We start from the raw sequence: 27,393 nt of genomic DNA, 5'->3' as shown, positions 1-27,393 counted from the left end.
TCAAGGGATAACAGTGGGTGGGGTTCCCCCCACGGGGAGGAGGGTGGGCGGGGTCCCAGCCAGGCCGGGGCGAGGCTGGGGACGTCCAAGGCACACCTCTGTCCCGCCTTCCAGGCACAGGGGGCCAGGGCTGGCCGACGACGTGGCGGCGGCGCTGCAGGCGGGCAGGCGGAGAGGGAAGGACGCAGGCGGGAGGCGGGCCGGAAAGTTTGTGGGGCGGCTGCGGCGGGGACTCGGCAGGGAGATGCGCGCCCTGTTCCCCAGCGCCCCCAGCACGCCTCGGAGTCCGGCTCGCCATGGGTAAGTTCCGATCCGGCGCTGCCGGCGGGGAAGCCCCGCGACCCCGTCGGTGCGCGCGCACCCTCTGCCCTCCGCGGCAGCGCCGGCACCAGATACCGCCCACTCGGGTGGCAGCCGGGACAGCAGGCCGTGGCTGGGGGCTGGGAAGGGACTTGGACCCACTTCCTTACATGCTCCTTTCTGCCCAGAAAAAAAGGTGACCCGAGAGGGCTCCTTACTGGAAACAGCGCTTACTCCGGGCGGCCAGGTACTCACCTGATCGCTTTAAGTCTTAGAACATCCCGCAAGCGAGTGAAATCGTTCCTATTCTGCAGATGAAGAAGTAGAGGCTGGAAAGGAGTAACTCCACTTATCAACTCGCTAAGCACTTCTGCTTGCGGCTCACTGTTCTAGGCCTGAGGATGCCACCCCGTGTAAAACAGACAAGCCCTCGAGATGCTCAATAGGAAGGAGACAGAGGAGATTCGAATCCAGAATTATTGGGGGAGTAGGGAATTTCTTTGTTGCTCCAGGGGACTAAGGTTCTATTTTCCCCCCTCTGGATTCAGAAGCCTCAAAAGGTCATTCAATTATTCATCCACCTACTATGTGGTAGACATTGGTTTAGGGGTTGGGGATTCAGTGGTGAACAAGACAATTATCCTCTCTTCTATGGGGCTGACATTCCAACTGGGAAGCTAGATAAATAAGTAAATGAATAAACAGTCTCAGAAAATGATAAGGTATTGTGGAGCACATAAAATGTGGTGTGACATAGTGGAGAAGGAGGTGGGTTCTTTAGGTACATGAGAGTGAGGAGCTCTTAGAATAGAGGAGCATTGGAGCTGAGACATTACTCAAAAGAGGCAGGCCTGCTAATATCTGGGAGAAGAATTTCCTGTGGCAGAAACAGCAAGTGCAAAGGCCCTGAGGCAGGAGTGAGCTGGTGTGGCTCAGGCCAGTGTGGCTAGAGCACAGTGGGCAAGGGAAGGGGGCTGGAAGTGAAGTCAGAGAGGTAGGCAGGGGCTAGATTACATAGGTCTTTGTAGGCCATGGTGAGAAGTTTGGATTTTATTCCAAGTGACAAAGGAAGCTAGAGAAGAGTTTTAAGCTGGACATGACCTGAATTTGTGTTTTAAAAACTCACTCTGGGTTGTTCTGTGGAGAATCATAATAGAGAACAGTGGCTGTCAGGTTAGGCAGGCAACTGATACAGGTACTACTATTATCCCCATTTATTGATGGGTGGCTCAGAGAGGTTCAGTGAGTTACCTGAGGTCACACAGCTATGGAGAGGAAGAAGGTGGGATAGAACTGCAGCACTTTGATTCCAGTCTGCATTCTTAACCACTGTACCACCTGGCCTCTCATGCACAGGGTAATGATGACCAACTCCAGAGTCTCTTATCACGGAAGCACACTGCTCCAGAGCCTGAGAAAAACCGAGGCCCAGAGAGGTCAGAGTCCTCCCAAGGACACTCAGCTTGGCCCTGGCCCCTTCCACCTGCCTCTCCTATCCCTTTATTGCTTCCTAAGTTAATTCAACAGCCATTTACTGAGCATCTGCTGTGGGCAGAGCCGGGGTTAAATGGTAGTGGTGGAGGGAGGGACAAAAAAACAACTGGTACTAGGCTGCCTTCTTCACAGAGGGGTCCAGGGATTGGGCCCTGTGTATAGATTTTGGGGTCAGAAAGACCTGGGTTCCAGCCATTATTCTACCATTTCTCAGGTGCATCCTGACCCTGGGACAGTATAGTCAATTTCTCTGATCTTCAATTTCTTCATTTATAAAATGATCACCATGAAATACCCTATTACAGGGCAGCCATGAGAATGATATAAGAAAATGTAGTTAAATGCTCTACTCACCACCTGCACATGGTAAATGGTCATTTACTGTAAGCTGTTATTTTATTTTTATCACACCCAACATTAAGACTTTGGAGTTCAGAATGCTCAAGTTCAGAATCTGCCCTGTCACTTTACACACTGTCACTACGGGCAAATGTCTTCACCCCTCTGTGCCTCAGTTGCCTTGTCTGTAAAATGGGAATGGCACCAGTACCTGTGTCATAGGGCAGCTGTAGGGACTGAGGCAGGTGATACAGTAAGGCTTCCGGAAGAGGCGGTGAGGCTGGCTACAATGACTGCTCTGTAAGTATTACCTGCTATCGGGACTTTGGAAGCCAGCCATCTGAATGAGGATATTTACATAACCATGTAAATATCTTCACCCAGATGGTTTCACTCCTGGTTTTCCTCTGGAGTTTCAGGGGAAGCCATGGCAGGTCTCTAGAGCTGGAGGGACCCAATATATCATGACTCTGGTTGAGATGCTGCTCTAGTGTCATCAACCAAGGGTGCCCTGGTACTTGCAGCTGGTGATTTGTGCACCCAAAACCTGGGTTCTTTCCGCTCCACCTGCCCCTTCATGCTCCCCTTGGGAAGCTTTGCCCTCCACAGTGAGGGGCTTAGAGAATTAAGGGATTTCCTCCCTCATGAGACAGCATCACATACAAACTATATTTAGACAGACAATCCATAGAAACGGAGAGTGGTCCCTAAAACCAGGCTGGGCCATCCTAATGTGGAGGCCAGGATTTAATCCACTTCCTGTCCATGGCCCCTTCCAGGCCCTAGATGCTCAAGAGCCAAGACCCTTTCTCTCTCGACTCCCTGTGTTCTGAGTTTGTTCATTCATTCAGTCATTCATTTGATCGTCTGTTTACTCGTATTGAGTGCCCACAACATGCCAGGAACTGTCCTCAGCATTAAGAGACAGCTGAAAATAAATTCCTGTTCCTTTGGGGCTGACATTCTGGTCAGGAAGCCCAATAAATATGTAAAATATGTAGTTATTTCAGAAAAGCACCGTGGAGAAAAACCAGCAGGGGAGGGGAATCGTGCTGGAGGCTAGGGGGGTTGCAGTTTTAAGTAGAAAACCAGGGAAGGCCTCACAAGAAGGCGATATTTGAGCAGAAACCAGAGGGAAGCGAGGGTGGGTAAGGGCTACTGAAATGGAGGGAAAGGGGTTTTCGAGCTGGTGAAAAGCCTTGAGTTGAGATGGATTTGAATTGAGGAGGAAAAGCAAGGAGGCTGGTGTGGCTGGAGCCCAGTGAGAGGAGGCAGATTCTACAGGGCCAGAAAGGCCACTGTCACAACTTGGGTATTTTCAGAATAACATGGGAGCCTCGGAGGCCTCTGAGCAGAAAGACATGGTATGAATTAGGCTATCACGGGATCCCTCCGGCTGCTGTGTAGCATTATTAAGTTAAAATGTGTCTGACACAGTCCCTGGAATGGGACGTGGTGATACCACCCTGATCCCTGACTCAGTCATTGGTTCACTCAGCAGAAACTTTATTGAGCCCATCTTGGGTGTCAAAGTGGGGCTGGGGCCCTGGAGGCACAGAGACAGTAAGTTTCTGTCCTTATCCTGTTCAGTTTAATTAGGAAGACACATCAGTTACTCAAGATACAGTATGAGCAAATGCAGGAGAATGCAGAGTTGGTTAGAAATGAAAAACAGGACTTGGAAAGTTGAGGACTATGTACAGGACTTAGAGTCTCCCTCAAAGTAGTTTAACAACAAATAAAAAAGTTGGGGGGGCATTATTTATCAGTTACTGAAAAGTCCATAGCTTCAGGCATGGTTGGATCTAGGGGCCCAGGCAGTGTTGTCAGGAATCCCTCCCAGGGGAAGATGGCTCCCAGCTGCTCCAGGCAGGTAAACTACCAGCTTAGCACCCCCAGGAAGCAAACACTCTGGGCTGGACTGACCGTCATTGGCCCAGGTTCAGCCACGTGGCATTCACCACTGCCCAGGGCCATGAACCTGCTGGCTGGTCAGATCTGGGTCATGGACACACCTCTGGAGCTGGGTGGCAGGGGTGGAGGTGGGGCGGTCATCTCTATCCAGATCAGGAGACTGAGAGATGAAGACAGGACAGGGAAGGGTCGCTCCCCACAGAGCATGGGGGAATGATGCCAAATAACAGATATGTATTACTGGGGACCACCTTGGGGAAGTGACCCATGAGCCAGGACTGAAGAAGATGAGTGGGTATTTGGGGAATACAGGTGGGACAAGAGAGGGACCACACATGCAGAGGCAGAGTGGCCTGAAAGTCTACGGTGTGTGCTAGGAACAAGTGTTTGCAGGGTGTGTCTGGGAGGTGGCGACAGGGGCCGGGAGGAGACACTCAGTAAATGACATCTGTAATTATTATGATTTTATCTAACTTTTACTGTTGCTGTTCTGCTTGTACCACTGTAACCTGAATTTGCCCTCCTGCATTTTCCATTGGAAACTGGACAGTCAGCTTTGCCTCTGAGCCCTTTGGCTGGGTTCCATTCCACCTCAAAAGGAACCCAGAAAATGGCAAAAAAAAAAAAAAATTCAGTGTTTTCATTTGATTGCCTCACATGGCCTGGAGAACCTCCTCTTCTGGCAGAAAACTCCAGAAGCCGAGGGAGGTAGGGCAAAGAGAGGTGCCGAAGGTGCAGGACCTGGGTAGCATAATCTCCCTAGGATGTTGATTGACAGTCATGAAGAAGGACAAGGCCAGGCAGGGGGTAGGGCGCTACTTCCCGGGGGGCAGAGGTGATGGGGAGAAAGGTGAGCAGAAAGGGGCGATGATTTCTCCACCCATGAAACTCCTCCCCCTGCACAAAATTTGCCAAACAGAGATGAGGAGAGGCAGAAGTAAGAGAAAACAGAGTAAAATCTTATTATGCCAAGGTTTTATAATGGAGTCGTTAAGGGTATGGATTGTAGAGCCAATTTTTTTTTAATTAAGGTATTGTTGATTTACCGCACAGGTAAAGTGATTTTTATATATATATATATATATATATATATATATATATATATACACACACACACACACATACACACATATACACACACATGCTTTTTCAGATTCTTTTCCACCCTAGGTTATTACAAGATACTGAATATAGTTCCCTGTGCTATACAGTAGGTCCTTGTTGTTTATCTATTTTATACATAGTAGTGTGTATCTGTTAATTGCAAACTCCTAATTTATCCCTCCCCACCCTTCCCCTTTGGTAACCATAAATTTGTTTGTGAGTCTATTTCTGGTTTGTAAATAAGTTCATTTGTATCTTTTTTTTTTTTTTTAGATTCCACATATAAGTGATATCATATGATACTTGTCTTTAACTTACTTCATTTAGTATGATCATCTCTAGGTCCATCCATGTTGCTGCAAATGGCATTATTTCATTCTTTTTTATGACTGACTAAACATTCCATTGTGTGTGTGTGTGTGTGTGTGTGTATATACAACATCTTCTTTATCCAGTCATCTGTCAATGGACGTTTAGGTTGCTTCCCTGTCCTGGCTACTGTAAATAGTGCTGTTATGAATATTGGGGTGCATGTATCTTTCCAAGTTAGTTTTCTCTGGATGTATGCCCAGGAGTGTGATTGCTGGATCATAGGATAATTCTATTTTCAGCTTTTTAAGGAACCTCTATACTGTTCTCCATAGTGGCCGCACCAATTTACATTCCCACCAACAGTGTAGGAAGGCTCCCTTTTCTCCATACCCTCTCCAGAATTTCTCGTTTGTAGACTTTTGAATGATGGCCATTCTGACTGGTATCTCCCTGTAGTTTTGATTTGCATTTCTCTCATAATTACGCACGTGGAGCGTATTTTCATGTGCCTCGTGGCCATCACCTGGCCTGTGAATCTATGCACAGCTACTTACTATTTTTGACCTTCAGCAAGTCACTTCACATCTCTAACGATCAGTTTACTCATTCATAAGTAATGTAAAAGTCCACCTCACAAAGTTGTGGTGAGAATTAAATAAGCTATTACACTTAAAGTGCTCAAAACAGCACCTGGTCCGTAGAAAACATCCCATAAATCTGGCGATAGTGTTACAAATATTCGGGTCCTGGGTTGGGGTGGGTGAGAGATACATCTGGATTACTCTAGATGCTTCCAGAAATATTTAAGTTTATGTATGTGAATTCAAAATTAAGAGTAGCCTGTATAGCTGCTCTGCCAATATGGTAGTTGCTGGCCATATATGGCTTGTTTCACATTTAAATTAATTAAAATTAAATTTAAAATGCAGTTCCTCAATCGCATTAGCCACATTTTAAGTGCTCAATATCCACATGTGCCAGTGACTACCACGAATCACCTCTCTCCCCAGTTCCAGCTTTCAAAGGCTTCCACCTACTGGGAAAGAAGTTCATCAGTGTCCTCATGACCTAACAAAGCTCCACATGATCTGCCCCTGCCTCCCTCTACCTCATCCCCTCCTGCTATTCTCATTTGCTGGGCTGCAGCCACTCAGGCCCCTCTGCTCAACAGCATTGTGATTAAAAGCCCGCACTCTCTAGCCACCTCAGCTTTGCCACTTGCTGTATGACCATGAGAAAATTTCTTAACCTCTTTGTGCTTTAGAGGCTAATACTAAGAATAGTATGTTTTAAGGTTGTTGTTAAGAATTAAATGAGTAAATACATGTAAAGCTCTTCAAACAGGGCCTGGCACTTAGTAACTACCATATGAGAAAAAGCTATTGATAGTAATAATACTGTGCCCATGTAACTTTTGTTTTCCAGGCCACTCTTCATCCCTCCTGCCCCTGTGTGCCTCTGTGTCTTTGCTGGGTGGCCTGACCTTTGGTTACGAACTGGCAGTCATCTCGGGTGCCCTGCTCCCACTGCAGCTTGACTTCGGGCTAAGCTGCTCAGAACAGGAGCTCCTGGTGGGCAGCCTGCTCCTGGGGGCTCTCCTTGCCTCCCTGGTAGGGGGCTTCCTCATCGACCGCTATGGCAGGAAACAAGCCATCCTCGGGAGCAACTTGGTGCTGCTAGCAGGCAGCCTGAGCCTAGGCCTGGCCAGCTCCCTGACCTGGCTGGTCCTGGGCCGCTCAGCAGCTGGCTTTGCCATCTCCCTCTCCTCCATGGCCTGCTGTATCTATGTGTCAGAGCTGGTGGGGCCACGGCAGCGGGGAGTGCTAGTGTCCCTCTACGAGGCAGGCATCACCGTGGGCATCCTGCTCTCCTACGCACTCAACTATGCACTGGCCGGTACTCCCTGGGGATGGAGGCATATGTTTGGCTGGGCCGCTGCACCTGCCCTCCTGCAGTCCCTCAGCCTCCTCTTTCTCCCTGCTGGTACAGATGAGGCTGCAGCCCATAAGGACCTCATCCCCCTCCAGGGAGGCGAGGCCACAAAGCTGGGCCTGGAGAGGCCGAGATACTCCTTCCTGGACCTCTTCAGGGCAAGGGGTAACATGCGAGGCCGGACCACGGTGGGGCTGGGGCTCGTGCTTTTCCAGCAGCTGACAGGGCAGCCCAACGTGCTGTGCTACGCCTCCACCATCTTCCGCTCGGTCGGATTCCTTGGGGGCTCCTCAGCTGTGCTGGCCTCTGTGGGGCTCGGTGCCGTGAAGGTGGCGGCCACCCTGACCGCCATGGGGCTGGTGGACCGAGCGGGCCGCAGGGCCCTATTGCTAGCGGGCTGTGCCCTCATGGCTTTCTCGGTCAGTGGCATCGGCCTCATCAGCTTTGCTGTGCCCATGGATTCAGGACCAAGTTGCCTGGCTGAGCCCAATGCCACCAGGCTGTCAGGTCTCCCTGGAGACTCTGGCCTGCCCAGGGGCTTGTCTCCACCTCTGCTGCCAACAACCGGCCAGAGCCCAGGGGATCCAGTCTTGTCAACCTCTGAGAAAGCCAAGCCTCATCCGGGGGCTGGGGCCCCCACCGCTCCTCCCCCACCGGCTCTGAGCACCGCCCCTCCTGCCCCCATTTCTCCTGCCCCCGGGCGCGCCCTGCTGCACTGGACCGCGCTGGTCTGCATGATGGTCTTCGTGAGCGCCTTCTCCTTTGGATTTGGGCCAGGTGAGTGGGAGCTGTCTCGCAGGTAACTATGGAGCCTTCCACCGCCCCCAGTGGAGACTGAACAAAGGAACACAGGTGGTGGCTTGAGCATGAGAACACTGAGCTCAGACTTCAGGGCTCCTCCCTTCCTTGCAGGCACTTCTGGAGACAGGGGCCTAATTCTGTTGTAAAATTTTCTTTCTTATAAAGGCCCCAAATCATTTAAGCTTCAGGCCTTATAAAACCTGAATCTGCTCCCAGATAGCTCACTCAAAAGAGTTTACAGGAAAGGAATTTAATGAATAGGGTGACCACTCATCCCAGTTTGCCCTGGACCCTGAGAGTCTGGTGTCCCAGGAAACTCCTCAGTTTCCTGGTCAAACACAGACTGCTGGTCCCTCTAAAGGAACTCTTACAGCCGTGTGGGGAAAGCAGCCGGGAGAGACGGTGTCAGGGGCCTGACAGTCTGCTTGAATCTCACTGTTGGGGGCCAACTGCGGGACCATAGGTGCCAGGCCTTGGGTTCCGGCCGCAGCCTAGGAGTCCTCCCTGCTCTCCTGTCCTAGTGACCTGGCTCGTCCTCAGCGAGATTTACCCCGTGGAGATCAGAGGGAGGGCCTTTGCCTTCTGCAACAGCTTCAACTGGGCCGCCAACCTCTTCATCAGCCTCTCCTTCCTCGACCTCATCGGTGAGTCCTCTGACCTCATTCCTTGGGCCCATTTCACAGAATTTCTGAGGATTTTGTTCGGAGCTTTGCTTCGCCTCTTGCAGCTGTTTTGCTGCTGAGGTGGATGTCCTTTTCCCTCCATCCACGTTTTCAGATGCCGAGCACATGCCACTGGTCAGTGTTTTAGATATGGGTGAGTGGGCTTTCCCATAAAATCAAGATGCCCAAGGTGTTTGTGGATTTGGGCCCTGGCCCTTTGCCTGCCTCTGGGACAACCAGCCCTACTCCTGCTTTAAGGTACTTTTATTTGACAGCCTGTTGGTCATTCTGCAAATCAACCATCTGGAGAATCTACTTTGGGTGAAGTGACTTTTAGTGCTCAACCTGGAACACTGGGCGACCAGTTGGCCCAGGCTGCGCCCCGCCCACATCCCCACCCTGTTGTTCCTAGGTGCCATCGGTTTGTCCTGGACCTTCCTACTCTATGGGCTGACTGCTGTCCTCGGCCTGGGTTTCATATACTTATTTGTCCCGGAAACAAAAGGCCAGTCATTTGCAGAGATAGACCAGCAATTCCAGAGGAGACGGTAAGGGGGTCAGGGCTGACCTGGGGGGGAATGTGGCATCAAACCCAAGCACTTGACTTCAGGATTTTAGTCCTCATAATTTTCCTTTGCAAAAGTGTTTTTATTCTCTTCCTATTGCTCTTACTGCCTGGACACTATGAGTTTTGCCCTGTCTCCATACATGAGTTGTTATCCTTGAGTTGCTTTGTGTCTTCCTACAGCAGAGTTTCACTGGACTTTAAGCTCAGCTCGTAAGAATTTTAAAAATCATGCAGTTAAGAAATCCCAGGAGGTTAGAACAGTTGGATTCTAAAACCACAGACTCTTTGAGTCATGGAAGCTCAGAGAAACAAAATATTGTAACTGTGGCCTTTAAAAATCACACACTAAAAACTGCGGGCTTGGTCCACTCGTTTAGTGGGTGTTATTAAGTCCATACTATGTGCCAGGCAGTGGCACTGGGCCTTAGGAAATGTGACTGAGAATAAGATGGAAAAGGTCCTTGTCCACACAGAGCTTCCATTCTAGTGGGGGAGGGGAACAGAAAATAAATAAGGCAACAAATGCAGCGACAAGAGTGTTTCAGTTAGTGTAGCTGGAAGAAAAGGAAACAGAACAAAATACGGAAGAGACCTTTCCATTCCCGTGGTGATATGAGCACAGAGAAAAACTTTCAGAAATCCCTCTTTTATCCTAACTTCTCAGGAACCCATTCCTTCACTTTCAGTAAATATTTTCAAGTGCCAGCTGGGAGCCAGGCACTGCACTAGGCTCTGGGGACAGACTCGTGGCCAAGAGACAGCCTGTCTCTGGACTGAGGAGGAAGTTACATTTTAATGTAAGGGGCAGAGGTGGATGACAGAACTAAATGCATGAATAAGATAAATTCAAGTGACAGTTATATCACAAGGAAGATAAGGCAGGTTAACCTGTCAGAGCGTGAACTCGACTTGCAGGGGAAGCATTCAATGTCTTTAGCTGGGGTCCAAGTGTACCACGGGCACATTCATGACACAAGTTTGTCATGAACTCTTCATGACCGGGGGGGATATTTTTGTGTACCTGTTATGTTCGCTGCTCTATTCCCAGGGCCTAGAACAGTGCCTGGCTCATCACAGGCCATCAGTGAACCTAGCTCTATTGAATGAATGAAAGGATGCTCAAGGAAGGCCTCTGTGAAGAGGTGGCAAGAATCATGAGAAAAAGCCATCCTTTCCAAGAGAGTGTTCTAGGAGGAGGGAACAGCCAGAGTGAAGGCCCCGAGGTGGGAACAAATTGGGTGTTTTGAAAAGGGAGACAGGAGACCCATGAGACCCATGTGGCCGAGGCTGAATGAGAAAACGGAAGTGGAGGGCAGTGACGTGGGAGACACCAGCTGCAGCCAGGGGCTTCGCTGTTGGGCTGAGAGTGATGCCACTTCTAAGCAGGAGTGACAGGAGCTGGTCTTTGTGCTTAGAAAGGTGACTCCAGCTGTGATGGGAGAGCTGGCTGCAGGGGGCACAGGTGGACAGAGGAAGACCAGGAACGGCTGGGTGGTCCAGAAGATGGAAATGCATACCAAGGCAGGAAGCAGGGAGGGTCAGGTAGGAGTTGGGGTGGGGGTCCAGGGGATGGTCCACTTCCATCACCCCCAGGGAAGGCCACCAGGCTCTGCCACCCTCTAACCCCACTCGCTCTCTGCTTGCCAGGTTCACCCTGAGCTTTGGTCACAGGCAGAGCTCGGCTAGCGTCCAGTACAGCCGCATCGAGGCCTCTGCAGCCTCCTGACGAGTCCATCTTCCCAGAAGATGCTGGAGCCATGGCTTTGGCAGACAGTCTTCAGCTTCCTGCTTGCCTGGGATCAAGGGCACAAGTTCTGAGGTGGTCCTTCAAGAGTCGCCCCTGCTCCAGAAGAGGTTTGTTTTGCTGGCACAAAAGGGATGAAAATATGAGAACCCAAAAGTCTTCATTTTGGGTCTCAAACTCTGAGGGTTCCTGAGGCTCTGCCTTTTTGCCTCGGTTTCCCCATCAGCTCTGTGCATCTCTGCAGTAACAAACTCATAATGAGAACATCTTGTGGCGACTTGTTGCTCCATGACTCTCAAAGAGTCTCTAGGGTACCAACCTGGCAGGAAGCCTTTCCGGGTATCATCCCTAAATCCAGCTGAGGAAGCCGTATTCTCTGCTCTCTTCTTCCATCTGGCTGGGACTTTTTGCTGAGGTAGAAGCCAGCTTTTTGGCTCTTGGATCTCATTTTGTTCAACTCCTCTAAGTCTCTTACTCAGAATATTTGTCATTCACCAGCAACTCAGATAGTTGGTAGGAGGCTGGAGTTCTAGTCCTGAGTCTGCTGGTCTTATTGCTGTCTGACCATGGGGCTCAATTTCCCCCATATGTACAATGGGAGAGCTGAACCTGGTGGTGCTTAAGATCTCTTCTGATGCCAATGAGCTGGGATTCTAAATGCTGGCAATATCAGATATTCAACATGGGCCCTGCTCTCAAGTTGCTAGTCATCTCTTTAGGGGATATAAGTTTTAATTAGGGAAAAGGTGAACAGAATTCCAGAGTTGCGTGCACTAAAATTCAAGGGCCATTACATGCATGTAATGTGCTCCAGAAGCTGTTTCCAGGATAGTGCAGGAGGACTTTGCAGGAAATGAGTTTGGAAACTTGCTTGTCGGTGTTGCCTCCACCTATTGGCAGCTACTGACCTTGGGTAAGTGACAACTCTCTCGAGCCTCAGTCTCCACTTCTGCAGAATGGGTATGCTTGTGTACCCCCCCCCCCACCCCCAGGATGTATTTAACCTCTGTCTCCCACCAAGGGGGTCTTCAACTGGTCCCATTCAGCTGGTCAAGTTGGAGGGCTTTTCTATTCATCCTCAATACCCAGACCCCCCCCCCACCTTTGAGACACTACAAAGGGTCACCCCCACCAAGGGGTGAGTCAGTGGAGACTCAGCAAGGAGCTCAGCCCCTACAGGACTCTGGCTCCTCCTGAGTCCTCCTCTCCTCTCATTTCTAGATACTTCCCTTATATCCAGTGATGTGTTGGAGCTGGCTTGTGAGAGCCAATTGTTAAATTTTGAGGATTTTTGCAAGCTGGTTGTTAAACACAGCTGCTAAAAAAGTTAAATTATATAAATTTAGATTCTATTAAAAACCAAGGGAGTATAAGCTAGAAACTCATCACTTCCTTATCTTACTACATTTTGCTGTATTATCTGTGCTCTTAAGATTACTGACATCTATTGTATCACATGAGGAACAATGAGGGGAGGGGGAGAGCTACTGCACATCTTTTGCTGATTCACCATTCAGTGATGTCATGCTGGTCACTTGAAACCCACGGGGAGTGTATCTGCACCACAGAGACTGGGGGAACACTGCGGATCAGGGCTTGATTGCTTATTTTGTTGATTTTCCAGTTTTAAGTACATGATGGATAAAATGTTTTTTGTATTTTTTATTTTAAATTTTATTTTGATGGATAAAATGTTAATAATGCACATTAAACGTAAAAATGTGTCATGTCTGTGGTTACTATATTGTGAATGGCACAAAAAATTGAGGGAATCATTATCTAATCATTATCTAATTCAGCCAGATTCACCAGACACACGTCACTGGTGAAGGAGTTCTGACACATCTCCATTGTTTTACTTTCATCTTACTCATTAACATAAACAGAAACTTCAACCAGCATTTGGGTGGGAACTGCATTCCTGCTTCCCTGATGTGCGTGACTTCTTTGCTGAGTCATACTGTTATCAAGCATTCATTCGTGGTCTAATTTTTTCAAATCATGGCTAAATTGCAGTGATAGCTAGTTTTGGAATCAAGAGTTTGGTAGAAAAATCAACAAAAACCTATTACAGACCTGAACTTGACCTGCATCCTGAAGCAGTGCTGGGCCAGCCAACTCACATATCTGAAAGTGAGAAAGGAATGCTAATTTAAGATTCTGGGATTGCTTATTACACAGCCAGTGCTGACTAATACAGAATCCAACCAGGTAAAAGTATTTTTACCTCACCCACTGAGTACACCACTGCCGGGCCTGAAAATGCTAAAACAGAACAATAATGATGGTGATGATGATGATGATATAGTCTTTGCTTTCAAAAATAGAAGATACTGAAAAACACAGAGAAAAATAAAACCACCTAAACCTTACCAATCAAATATAATCACTAACAACATCTTGGTGTATAGCCATCTAAATTCTTGTGTCTGCTGACAGCTGAAGCTAGTTAGATAGGAAGAGAGATGAAAGGCAACCTCATCCTTCAGATTGTTCAGATTAAAACCCCAGCGGCATCTCTGACTCCTTTTTTTCTCTCTCACATCCAATCGGTCAGCACATTCTGCAGGCTCTGCAGAATTCGATCTTTCTAATCACCTCCTCCATCACCATCACCACCACCACCACCTTCTCTTACCACAAATATTGCAACCACCTGATAACAACCTTCTTACTTCTGCTCCAGCCTCCTCATCTAGTCTCCACCCAGCAGCCAGAGGATCCTTTAAAAAACGAAGTCAGTCCATGTCACTCTTCTGAGCTAATCTCCCCATGATGCCCCTCTTCCTCAGAGGAGCACACGTCACCACCTTTCAGGCCCTCCGTGGGTTTCTGGCCCTTTCCTTTCTGACCTCATCTTTTCTCAGTTGCTTCTAACACATCTGACACCCTTGGCCTCCTGTCCTCGGTTCCTTCCGTGCCTTGTGGTAGGAAAATGTGCACACAGATATTTGTACGACCCCCACCCTAGGTTCTTTCTTTCAAAAGGTTCAAAAGTTGTCTTCTCCAGGAGGCCTTCCCTGACTACCATGGCTAAAACTCCACACTCACAATACATACACACACATGCACACATTGATACTTCCCATTCTTCTCTCCCTTCCCTGCCTCTTGCTACTCTCTAACACACTATGCATCTCACTTATTTGTTAATTTACTATCCACATTCACTGATAGAGTAAGTTCAACAAAGACAGGGCAGTTCGCCCTTTTGGTTTACTGCTGTATTTCCCATGTCGAGAACGGTGTCTAGAATAGTACATAAGTAGACACTTAATATTTACTGAATGAATGAGTGAATGAATGAATAGACAAGTGAATGCAAAGTGCCTGGAATGTTGAAGACACAGAATAAAGGGTATGTGATAGCATCAGAAACCTTAAAGAAAAATGCTTTCTTCCTCTTACATTGTAGATGCTGTAAAAAGTTGATAAAACTTTTTAATGGAGCATAAATACACAGTCATAAAGGCCACTGGCAGGACAAGCAATGATATAATTAATAAAAACAAGGAGGTGACAGGAAGAAGGGGCAGTGGAGGGAATGCATGTGAACAAAATTCTTCATGTAACACTGGACATTGTTTAGGGTTGATAATTTAAGAAATAGCACTCTACTTTTTTTCCCTCAAGCAAAGGCCTCAATGCTCTAAAAACCTGTCCATAAATGTATTACATTTGGCCCAGATATTGCTTTTAAATTTTCTGAGATACTGCCAACTTTTGAAACCCGGGATGGTTCACATATTTTTGCCTTCTCTTCAAAGAGATCTGGCCACACTGGGCCTGCATTCTGAAGTCTGGCCCCCAGGTGGCGCGGCAGAGTAGCAGCCATTCTCTTTAGACATGGCTTAGAATCTTCCGTTGGCTACAGACCCCACCCAGATTTTCATTCCTGGTATAAATAATTAAGGGTAACGATGTAAAAAAAAATTTTTAAAAAAGGAGAGAAACACAAAATTCTAACGGTTGTCATCTCAAGGAAGTAGGGCCTTGGAGTGTTAGAAAAATGGAAGAGGAGAGTAGCTCCCTGTTTTGAACCTTCTATGCTGTTTGTATGTTCATGTGAGTTTGGGTACATGTGTCCTGTTTCAATAATGAAGGGACTACTTAGATTTAAAAAATCACTTAAAAATGCAGCTTTTACATTAGAAGAATTGCAAACACTGAAAAATCTAAAGATCAAAAATAAAAACTGTCCAAGCCCTGCCAGTTACTAATAACATTTGGGGGTATGTTCACTGAATCTTCTGCCTATGATGATAGATCAAGCTAGTTAAAAACGGAGATAGACATCTCCGTGATACTTTCATATCACTGAGATCATATGTAAAACGTGGTGGCACGTACCTTTTTAGATTATCAGGCATTTTACAGGAGGCTGAGTTCACATACATTTTACTGCCTTTGCCAATGTTAAACATTTTATCAGTGATTTCTCCCCGTATCTGGCTTTTTCTTTACTTCTGAACGTGGAGAAAATTGAATTATGTACGTACCAAGTCAACATTCCAGTTTTCCTGGCAAAGGCTGATCTCTGCCAGTGGAAACAGAGTGTTTTCATTTTATTTCTTTCTTTCTCCCCGTCATTCTATGCTTTTCTGGTTTCTCTGTGTGCATACTTTCCTCCTGGATCTGGCACTATGAGTTGCTAAGTTCTTCCAGATTTGGGGTAAGATGCCATCCTAAATCTCTGGGTTTGACAGGCAGGGTCGGTGGATATTGAGATATGATCCAAAAAGCTCACTCTGAGGCCATCTCTCAATCAGATATCAACTTGTGAGGTGGGAGAATTTGGCGCCTACACTGCATTCGGCCGCCAGCGTTCACTGCCTTCTCCCTGAAACTCATCTGGCACACACTGGGCACAGAGTAAGTTCTCACTACATCCCTGACAGTTGGAACCAGATCAGGTAGCTCTTGGCAGGAGATACAAAATTTTTGCTCCAAATCAACTATTCATTGCCCTCTTTACCAATATCTTCAAATCTGAACAGCATTTAAAGCACCAATGGCCATCCTAACTTCTCTAATGCCATCGTAGGTTCATTTTTGAACAGAGTGACAATGTGACTCCTATGTTAGCATCTGAGACTTCCAGCCCTTTCTCACACCTGAGCTGAAGCCTCATTCCATACAATGTGGGAAACCACCCCGCCCGCTATCACTGTATCTTTGAACTTGCTCATGCGGCCTAGACATTTTGGAACGTTGAAAACGGAAAGGTCAGAAGGTGCAGTCACCAACAACTCTGTTCTCCCTTCAATGAGCACTCAAACACAATTATGGGGAGAGTTCTTCACCTGGCCCTGTGTGATCTATTGGGCAGAACCGGCCCCTGCCCTAGCTTTTCCGCTCACTCTTGGATAATGATAGATAACAAAACGTTAAGAACAATGAAATGTCTTCCAGTCACTTCCAAGTGTAACAACGGTCTAAATTCAGTAATTAAAATGTCGAGTCATGTCAAAATTCCCAAGCTCATTCATGTTACACCTCTCCCCTCCCCCATTCTTTCTTCCCCCAACCTCCCACCAGACGCCGAAGATGTAAGCGGCAGGAAAGGCCTTACCTGGTTGACACTGCCTGGATGTAGCACCTCGCTTTCTGCGCTGAGCAGGCGTTTGCAGTGATTCCGTCTCTTGATGAGGCACGTGTGCGCACGCGCTTACGTGCTTACGTGCGTGCATGGGCGCCCTGCGTGCGTGGACGTCTGTGCGTGCGTGGACGTCTGTGCGTGCACGGGCGTCTTGCATGCATGGGCGTCTGCGCGTGCGTAGGCATCTGTGCATGCATGGGTGTCTGTGCGTGCGTAGGCATCTGCATGGGGGGGCGTCTGTGCGTGTGTGTGCGTGCACGGGGGAGGCAGGCTCTTGGCAATCACCCACAACTAGGAACCTCTGAATGCACTTCCTCAGACGCAGGTTCCACCACCTCCACTTGGATCCCTCACCTTTGCAGGTGGCCCTGCCACTGAGCCTCCCATGTGATCACAGGCCAGCTGCTTCTGAGGTTCACAACCGGTCCCCGGGAGAAAATTCAGACCTTTGACCCACTCTAGAGCCCCTTCTTGTTGCGGCTGGCAGTAATCCATCAACATGTTGTGGGGGGTCTCCTGTAAGTGACAACGGTGATTCTTGACTCCATCTTGGTCCTGTCGGCCAGCCCTGTCAATGGAATACGAGGGCTCATTTCCTGAGCTGTGAGAGTCCATTCTCCGTAGGTGGTGGGGATGAGTGCTGGCGAAGCTGGGGCTGCACACAGGAGCTCTTCCTACTCCCGGACCTCAGTGTTCTCATCTGTGCAATGGAGACAGTAAAACCCGCCTTGTAGAGCTCTCAGGGATCAAAAGATGGCTAAGCTACTCTCTATAGAGAAAAACTCCAAAGAAAGAGAGAGAGAAAGAAAAGAAAAGAAAACCTAAAATAGAGTTACCAAAATTCAAGTAACTTTTACAAGGTTAGATTTTAAAACTCACGCTTCTAACACATACACAGGCAACCTAACAGGACTAGGCAGAGACATAGACGATGGGACTCATTTCAAGATGGTAATGCACGTGGTCTGACAGTGGAACCCAAGTTTAATGATTTTCTAGGATCTCTTCTGCAATCAGTTCTGGAAGTACTTCTCTGTGACTTGGGTGTAACTTTATTTGAAGATCACACAGAAAAGCCAGTGCTGTGGCCCACAGCCTACAGATTGCCATCCTCCCTTCTTCCTGGCTGAGTGAATTTCCACTTTTTTCCAGCACAGAGCAGAAGGCAGTGTGCTCAAGGGAGAGATGTTCTACCCCTAGTTCCAGAGGGATAATTATTGCTCATCTAAATCATCCCATTTTGCCAGCAGTTGGTTTATAGGTGGGCATATGCCCTGGTTCTGGCCAATGAGATGTAAGCACATGTCTCCTGGAGGCTTCCGGGAGAGATTTTCCTGTGTGATAAGACACAGACCCTTGAGAAACCCCTCTTCTGTCTGCCCTACCTTTGGAAGTAGTCAGAATGTCCGGATTTGCAGCAGTCATCTTGTGACCACAAGGAAAAGCCCAGGAGAATTGGAGGAGGTCTCCATCCTCCTGTCTGATGTAATGTGGAACCGTCTAATTCAGGACTACTTGTTATATGACACACTTTCTAGAAAACACAGTTCAAACCTCTTCTAGATGGTATGTTACTTGTAGGCAAAAGTACATTTGATGATACAAAGGCTTATGTGAACAGTGCGAGGCACATGCCAAATTCTTCCTTAGGAGAACCCAAAAACTGTATTGCTCACAATCTCAGAGCATCCTATTATGAGTAACATTTGGTCCCAGCTATTTCTTGGTCTAGAGCAGGAGCCTGCAGGCTATGCCAGTTTTTTTCTCCATTCCCCAGGTGAGGAACATTTGGGTTATTTCCAGTTTGGGGCAATCATGAGTAAGCTGCTCCAAATGTTCATGTCCAGGTTTTTGCAAGAAAATAGGTTTTCATTTTTCAGGTGAAACACCCAGGAGTGGGATTTCTGGGTCATATGGTAAGAATGTGTTTAACTATAAGAGACCACCAGACTTGTTTTTCCAGAGTGGCCACTCCATTTCACATTCCCATCAGCAGCGTGGGAGAAAAACAGTTGCTTTGGATCCCAACATCTGTTTTCTTCTCACCACTGTATTTCTACCACCAATCATAGAAGCTGGCACACAGTAGGTGCTCAACAAATAGGCACATAGTAGGTGCCCAGCAAATATTTGCCGAATGAAAAAAAATGGATGACTGGAGGCTATCGCACTCACGATGCTTAGGAGGATTTAATGAGATAGTTTTGCAAAGCACTTGGCACAGTGCCAGGCCCTTAGTATGCACTCAGGACCTGAGGGTCATGGTTAATTGTTAACATCAGAGGCCACCCTCCCCGAGGGCAGGGCACCCCCAACTCCATCCACAGCAGGAGGATGCCCCAGTGAGAACCCTCCTTTATTCTAATCTCTGGTTCCCTGAGCTCCACGCTTTGGGGATAGAAAGATCTTCTCTCCCCAGGAACTGAGGAGGTAGGAATCTGCACTCCCCCAACCCCTAGTAGGACCCCAAAACCCACAAGCCAATTTTGTGGCTCTCTCTGCTCCAGCCTAGAAGGAACCCAGGGAAACCTGGATCTCACTGTATTTTTCTTGCCTCCACACTCACGAATGGAAGGCCCACAGGCCAGGGGATGGAGCCAGTCTTTGTTTTCCTAGCTGGTCCTGTCTCCTGGAGGGGGACACCAATGCCCCCCACCGCCGCTAAGGGTTCTCCCAGTTTAAGCCAAGCTACTTGGCCCCCCTTATCCATCCATGCCCACTGGGGACCTGTCTGCCAGGATCTTTTCATCACTTTTCCTTTTTCACAATGACTCTGACCCTTTCTGCTATTGTTTTTCTAGGTTAATTAAATACGTTCTCCTTGCTGTGGGGGCCTGCAGACAGTGCCAAGCACAACAGACCCGGCATGAAGGGGGCCTGGGAGGCGGGTCCCACCTCTGCAGCCTGGGGCCGGCTCAGGCCGGGGCAGGGGGCATCTCTGGGGGACCAGGAATGTGAGCTCACCTTGCAAGCGGGCAGCAGCTGGCGGGGGTGGAGGTGCGGGCAGGAAGGAGGGAGTTTCAGGCCCCCTTTCAATCCCTCCTCTTCTTTCTTCCCTCTTTTTCTTATCAGAGTAGATCACCCCCAAGTTGTTCCTTAATAATTCATGCAGGTATTTTCTGAGCACCTTCTAACAGAAGAAAACCGTAGCAAGGTGTGGGTGTAGTATTAGGAACCGAGAGGGCAGTGGTTCTCAAGCAGGGGGACTGTGCCCCCCAGGAGACGCTTGTCCCTATCTGGAGATTCTTTGTGTTGCTGTGACTAGGGGCTGAGGTGCTGCTGACCTTGAGTAAGTAGAGGCCAGCGCTGCTGGTAAAATTCCTACAGTGCACGGGAAAGCCTCCACAATAGAGAATTATCTGGCCCAGAATTTAATAGTGCTGAGGCCGGGAAACCCTGATTTATCAGTATCCCGTTGTCTGGATGAAGAGACTGAGGTCCAGAGCCTCCTGTGCCTCCCACGATTAGAGCTCATCAGGGGATGGGAGGTGGAGGAGCTTGGAGGAAGGGGGTCATTCAGGTCGAGGAAGAGCTGAGGGGTGGGGGAGGGGTGAGAAGTAGGGAGGTGGAGTCCTGGGGACCTTACATAGAGGATGAAGGCACCAGGAATTTTGAAAGATTCCCAGGGGGATGGGAAGTCTGTCATGATCCCTCTTCTCATCCACTTCTACCTGCTTCCAGACTTCGGTGGGACACATTTTCCTGGCACCCCCTGAACACTCTGCTTCGGGCAGAGCCTGCGAGCTGCACTGCGGTACCAAATGATGAGCAGCAGAGGGCGCAAGAGGCCCTTGGCTGCCTTTCCACTTAACAGCTTTTTCATTATAAAGGAAATAGGTGTGCCTTAAAGAAAACGTAGAAAAAAACCAAAAAAGTAGAACAAAGAAAGCTAAACTGCCCACAGTCTTACCTCCGGGGCAGCTAAAATTTACTTACGTAGTGAGTACTTTCTTCTGTCTTTTTCCTAAGCACAGTTGTTCACGTTTTTCGTTTTGTTAGTTTTCCAACACAGGTGTAATCATCCCAGAAGCACGATTTTGTGGCCTGGATGTCCACATCACGTTGTACCAGAAGTTTTTTCCACTAACAAGTTTTCCATACCATCTGTAGTCACTGAGTGACGGCTGTGGGGTGAGTGTAGGCATCCACTCAACAACTGTGTTTTAAGCTCCTACTGTGTGCCAGGGTGTGCTGTGCACAGTGGGGGGAATGTAACAGTCAAGGAGGCCAAGGTCTGGGAAGACAGAAGAGACCCAGGGTCACCTCATATCTGCAGCAGTGAGGGGGGTGGGGTGGGAGGGAACTCCCAGGGGATGTGATGGGGCGCTCCTGGGTGGTGGTCCAAGGACAGCCTCTCCGAGGATGGGACATTCAAGTTGGGACCTGGAAGATGACAAGCAGTCAGCTGGCGAAGAAGGAGCAGCAAGATGAGTGCTTCCCCAGGAACGTGCCCAGCACTTCTGAAGACTAGGGGAAGGGGACGGCCAGCTGGAGGCAGGCAAAGAGGAGCCCAGGCAGCAGTCAGACCAGGTGAGCCCTGTGGGTAGCCGCAGAGGGGAGGTCTGTCTTCATCCTAAGAGCAGCGAAGTCTCTGGGGGTTTCATGCACAGCGGTGATGACGGTGACGACACGCTCTTTACATTGTTTTCTTGGGGCTGGGGGAGCTGCAGGAGGAGACTAGCCTGGAGGCTGCTAGATGCCCAGCAAGAGAGGACCACAGCTCAGCCAGGTCAGGGGAGTGGACAGATCGCAGCTTTGTTCTGAGTGACGCGTGCAGCCAGGGTAGGACTTTTATTTCTCCGTAAACATTTTCTTATAAACCCCCAAAAAAGTAGAGAGAACAGTAAGATCGACCTCACATGCCCACCTCTGAGCCCCACCTCCTGGTCCACCTGCCTTCATTGTCTCTCGCCCACCCACCCCACTGGATGATTTTGGAACAAACCCCAGTTGTCATAGCATTTCACCTATAAACATTTTGTAAATACCACCAACATGAGAATTAAGAAAAAAAAAAACTCCTCGATACCATTATCATGACTTCAAAAATTACCCATAACCCCATAGTGTCACCAAAAAGCCAGTGTTCAAATACTCCTGAGAGCCTAAATTAGTTCTAAATTAGTTTTACAGTTTATTTGTTCAAACAAGTATCCAAAAAAGGTACAGATTCTGTGACTGGCTAATCTGCCCCTTAAATCGTTTTTAATCTGTAGGTTCCTCTCTCTTTTTTTGTGTGTTTGTTTTTTCCTTGCAGTTTATCTCTTGAAGAACCTGGGCTGTTTGTCCCCAAGTGTTTCCCACATTCATAGCACTTATCTCCTCCTTATCTAGTAATATAATTTACTTGTATTCTTTTCAAAAATTCCCCTCTCTCCCACAAGAACCTGGGATCCGAAGGGCTGCAATATTTGTCTGTCTTGTTCAGTGCTGTGTGCCCAGCATCCCACCTGCCCCAGAGCAGTTGCACCTATAACAAGGTGACTAACACAGAAAATAGTTATTATTGTCCTAATAACTGTTTATAGATGAGGAAACTGAGGCTCACAGAGACAAAGCATCCTTCCCAAGATCACACAACCAGGAAGTGAGAGCTTTAGGATGCTTCAAACTCCATCTTTCAGGCTTCATGATCAATTTAACCACCATGTGTGATCCTGTCTCCCATGACCCGCCTCCTTTTTCCCCCAAAGATGCCAGCCATCTGTAAAAGGGCCCAGCTCCCAAGATAATTCCCCTGTGTCCTCCCTTCCTGCTTCCAAGGGGCTGGGAGCCTGTTAGAAGCTGTGCCCATGGGAGGAATGAGGCTGTGCTGGGCCACCAAGGATGCTTGTCCTCCCCAAGACATTCTCAGCAGGTCCATGTGTCTCAAACGCCCCAGAATTAGCAAGTGGCTCCTGAGGGGGTGGTTCTCAGCCCTGGGGAGAGGGCAGTTGGTACCATTTCTGCTAAAGAAACAAAGTGCTGGCAGAGGAGGGACCTAGCCAAAATGGTAGAGGCATCTGGGCTGGGGCATGTCTTGGCCTGCCCAGGTTCTGCCCCTGCCCTCTGGGCCAGGCCCTAGCTCCATTCATCCATCCTCCAGTCCAGTGTTGCTCAAAGTAAGGTCCTGAGACGGCAGCTTCAGCATCTATCGGGCCCTCGTTGGAAAGGTAAGATCTCGGGCCCCAGTGAACCCTAAGCTGTACCAGGCCAGTCTGTCTGCAGAGACGCCCTGGTTCTCTGTGCTCTTGGCCTGGCCTCCTGCGAGTGCTGAGGCCAGGAGGGCTGACTCCTTGGTTTGCCGATTATTGGGGATGTTGGGCTGCACCTCATAGGCCTGCAAGGCCTCTACTTGCCCAGCCTCAAGACCAAAGGGAGCCCGGAGTCAGTGACGGAGACATCCATGGTTTAATGGACAAGGGGAGCTTACAATTCTAAAGCAAGGTCCTGGAGCGACACCCTACTGTGTGCAGTGGACAGTGGGCATTTCAAGGAGGCAGTCTTCGCTCCTGGGGGCAGGGGGAGGTCAGTAGTTACAGGGGGAATTGATGTCAGGTTGCCTTATCAGTTACCAGGGAAACCAGCAGAGGAGCAGGGCCCTCACTGCCCTTTTGATCCCTTGATGAGAATAGTCACCAGCTGGGGCCTGGGGCACGTATGGAGGAAGGTCAGTCACGTGAGTAGGTGTAGGTGATGCAGGCACTGGCCGAGCAGGGATGTACAGAGAGCAGGAGGACAGCCACCCTGAGTGGCCTGACCACACAGGGGACCAGTGGGCTCCTTCTTCAATAGGCTTAACCATTTCTCTGGATGCGAGGAAGTGGAATTACAGTTGAACCATCACCATGAACCTCATGCTGGGTCTGCTGGGCTCCCGAGGTCTAGGCTGAGTCCAGCACATGTTTGGAGAGCCTGTGTGTGCCAGACCAGGGTGAGCAGGCCAGCATCTCTGTCCTTAAGTCACCAAGAAAGCTCAGCGTTCACAGCTACCTTGGCTCCTCTGCCTACTGGCTGTGTGACTAGAAAAATTACAACATGTCTCTGAGCCTCTGTTTCCTCATCATCTAAGAGGTCTTCCATTCCTTCTGCGTGTTTTTATTGAGCATATGCTACGTGCCAGGCTCATGTTAGGTACTGGGTCTCCATTCCAATGTGGGAGAGCACACACGATAAACAAATACATAGATTATGTCAGATGAAAAAATAAAACCGGGTCAAGGCAGACGCTGTGGGAAGGAGGCAGGCAACGTTAGACAGTCCAGGAGGGCTTTCCGGAGGAGGTGACACTAGAGCTGGGATTTAAAGGAAAAGGAGGAGCTACCATGGGAAGAATCGGGTTTAACCATTTTATTTAAAAATGCAGTCATTCCCCTTTCCATGCTTGCTGCACTTCTCACCTAACATAGGTTTTGGTTTCCCTATTTATTTGATTTATTGTTTGGTCTTCTCATGGGAATGTCAGCTCCATGAGGACTGTTTTCTTTGCCAGTGAATGCTCAATGCTTAAAATAGGGTGTGGCATACAGTGGGGGCCTAATAAATCTCTCTTGAGTGAATGAATGTTGCCCTCAGGTGCAGCCTCAGATTTCTGGTCCACAGTGAGCTCCCAGCAACCACGAGGAATCAATTAGAACAGGCAAAGGAGAGAAACCCAACAGGCAGAGGGGTTCAACAAGCAAGACAGGATTTGTCCAATAGCAATGAGGTTCCAGCTGAAACCCAGTCAACGGGCTTCTACAGCAGACTGAATTGGCTTACACCCCAGCTCCACCACTACATAAACTGTATGATCTTGGGCAAGTCAGGTGGCCACTCTGAGCCTCAGTTTCTACATCTGGAAAATGGGGATAAACAGTAGGTGCCTCCCAGGGTTGTTGAGAGGATTCACGAGGTAACACATTTAAGAGTCCTGAAGGTCCCAGGATGGAGAGGGATCAAGGCCTTTGAGTTCCATCTTTCAAATGACTTACTATGGGTCTAGTCTAGGCAGGAAGGCAGATGAGGCCAATACACAGCTGCTGGGGAATCGGGGAGCCAAGCAGGAGGAGTGGGGGTCACTTTGGGGTCTTTGCATGCTCTGTCCCCTCTCCCTGTTGCACTGTCCCCTTCCCCTGACTCTTCCTGATCATTAGAATCTCAAGTCAAATATTAGCTCTCTCAAGAGGTCTTCCCTGGTCATCTGTCTAAAGGAGCCTCCCACCCCTCCTGTCACCCTCGCCTCCATCATCTTGTTGATTTCTATCATAGCTGCCGTCACCACCTGAAAGTTGTCATTTGATTTGCTGTCTTGTTTATTGTCTGTCTCACCCCCCACCGGCCACACACCCCCCCGCCACCAAAACTGACCATCAACTCCCTGAGAATGACATCTCATCGTTTTGTTCCCCACCTGAATCTCCAGCACCTAAAACAGTGTTTGGCCCATTGCAGCGCTCAAGAAACAGGTGTTCAATGCCTGAATGAATGAGTGAGGGTGTGAGTGAGTGAATGAATGAATTAGAACGATGGGACGAAGCCATGGAGAGAGAGAACAGGAGGAAGGGAGGCCGAGAGGCTGGGATTTCAGAGAGGGATTTCAGAGTTTCAGACCGTGGTGGGTGGAAGTGTAGGAACAGATCCCCAGGAAATACCAAGCCTCCTGCAATATTACCGGTTTTTAAACGTAGCCTTAATGTGATTTTTGCATATTGGGAGTAATAAAAGTGTAGGCGATGTCTGCTCAGAACATTCCCCGATTCAATTTCCACTCTGCTCGTGAGCTTGTTGTTAAATTGTCTGGTCCCCTGGGTTAAGAACGCTGGATTCATGGTCTGCTAGAATCGGAAAGCCCAGAGAGATGATCTAGTGCAGAACTTTCCAATTCTTTCCACGGCAGCCCACGATAAGAGCCACAATTTACAATGTGACCCAGTACGTGCTCAAGCACACAGGCACATGAAAGCTACAGGACACTATACTTAGTCTTCCTCATGCTCTGCTGTTCACACTCTGCAATTTTCCATTTTTTTCTATTTCACTTTTTTGCAAATGATGGTCGCACCCCCCAACTTGATTGTGTGAGTCATTTAAGGGGTCCCAGCAAAGCTCGTGGTTTGAAAATAAGTAGGCTTAATGCCTTCAGTTTGCAGATGGGGAAAGAGTGGAAGACCCAAGTGGACCATGACCTTGCTAAGATAACAGCAGGTTAGTGGCAGAGCCAGGACAAAGGAACTTCCAGTTTCTTCCCAGTGTGGACATCTGGGAGCCTGGGAGTCCAGGGGCCGGTAGAGAGTCTTCAGGCACAGGAAATCCAGCCTCAAGGACAGCGATTTTGTTCTGGTGTCCTATCTGCTCCACATGCTCTGTCTACGCCCCGCCCTTGCGAGCCACGCTCTGCGTCATCACGCTGCCTGATTGGCTTTAAGATGCTTATCGCCAGCTGATGAGATTTTATTCATTTGTTGGCTCCTGGTTGTCTATTCCACCCCCGCAGTACCAACAGTGTAATCTGCCTGAGAGCAAGGACTTACCTGTGCTGTTCTCCGTGGTGTCCCCAACACCCAGAAAGGTGTCTGGCACACAAATCTTTATTGAATGAATACAAGAGAAAATGGAGCAGCTGGCAGCTGGCATCCAGGTTTTGATGAGAGCAAGTCTCAGACCACATCCAGCTTACAAAAATTGTTATCTATTGACAGGCAGCAGAAACTAGCCATACAAGTCAGTCTGGAAGCTTGATGGACTGCCAGATCCTTGTCCTTTTTGAGGCTCAGAAATGCTTTTCATAAAAGGCTCACAGTGGGGCAAAGGCAACAACAATATTCCAGCAGCAGGATCTAACACCCATGGGGGTCAGGACCAAAGCTATTTAGGGATCAAACCTAGGATGGTAAGGGGGGCTACCCCCTAGATCAGCTCCATCCAGTAGCATTCTCTGCAAAACTAGAATGTTCTATTCTGCGCTGTCCAGTACAGTAGCCCCTGGCCACGTGTGGCTATTGAACAATTTCAAGTGTGACTGAGGAGCTGAATTTTCAGTTTTATTTTAATTTGGGTTAATTTACATGGAAATAGAAATAGCCACAATGTGGCTTGTAGCTCCTGTATCGTCAGACAGCACATCCCTAGATTATTAAACCGTGTTCCTGGAAGGGCAGGGAGCTGCTGGAAAATGTTTCCTCATAATCCACTCACCTTGAATAACACTGAGGTCACCAAAGAGGACACATTTCTAACCTCCACTTTGCTAACCATTGGCCAGGACGTTCACCAATGACCACTTACGGCTCACATTCTTTGTATCAATTAGCAAAAGCCTCTAGTATTGACCAAACATTGAAGTCACTGCCTCTGGAGTGTGGTCTCTCCGATTCCTTGAAAGGAAGAATAAATTCAGTGGAGAATAAATTCTTGGTTAGAACAACTGCCCACCACTAAAATGGAGGCTAAAATTCACTAATACTGTCAGCCCTCCGTATCTGTGGGTTGATACGAACAGATTCGACCAGTCTGCTGGATGCGAACTTAACACACAGTCTGAGATTGGTTGAATCCTTGGATGCAGAACTATGGATGTAGAAGGCCTACTATGGGACTCCAGCATCTGTGGATTTTGGTATCTGCAGTGGGTCCTGGAACTAATCCTCCAGGGGTACCAAGGGAT

General features: G+C 48.5%; 1 protein-coding gene across 1 annotated transcript; it reads left to right on the top strand.

Moving 5' to 3' along the window:
- Nucleotides 1–231: 231 nt before the first annotated feature.
- Nucleotides 232–12,868, top strand: SLC2A10 (solute carrier family 2 member 10). The gene is made up of 5 exons (XM_031433692.2): nt 232–300; nt 6,889–8,172; nt 8,718–8,840; nt 9,271–9,406; nt 11,074–12,868. The coding sequence occupies exons 1-5, from the start codon at nt 297–299 to the stop codon at nt 11,150–11,152; spliced, it is 1,626 nt and encodes a 541-aa protein (XP_031289552.1). The 5' UTR covers nt 232–296; the 3' UTR covers nt 11,153–12,868.
- Nucleotides 12,869–27,393: the final 14,525 nt, after the last annotated feature.

Source organism: Camelus dromedarius, chromosome 18 (genome assembly GCF_036321535.1).
Source record: "Camelus dromedarius isolate mCamDro1 chromosome 18, mCamDro1.pat, whole genome shotgun sequence".
NCBI lineage: Eukaryota > Metazoa > Chordata > Mammalia > Artiodactyla > Camelidae > Camelus > Camelus dromedarius.
The sequence above is the reverse complement of the archived record's forward strand: the minus strand, read 5'-3'. Positions and strand labels throughout refer to the sequence as shown.

Coding starts and splice junctions, on each gene's coding strand:
- SLC2A10 (XM_031433692.2), top strand. Junction 8,173..8,717: donor CTCCTTTGGATTTGGGCCAG/GTGAGTGGGAGC, acceptor CTCCTGTCCTAG/TGACCTGGCTCGTCCTCAGC. Junction 9,407..11,073: donor CAGCAATTCCAGAGGAGACG/GTAAGGGGGTCA, acceptor TCTGCTTGCCAG/GTTCACCCTGAGCTTTGGTC.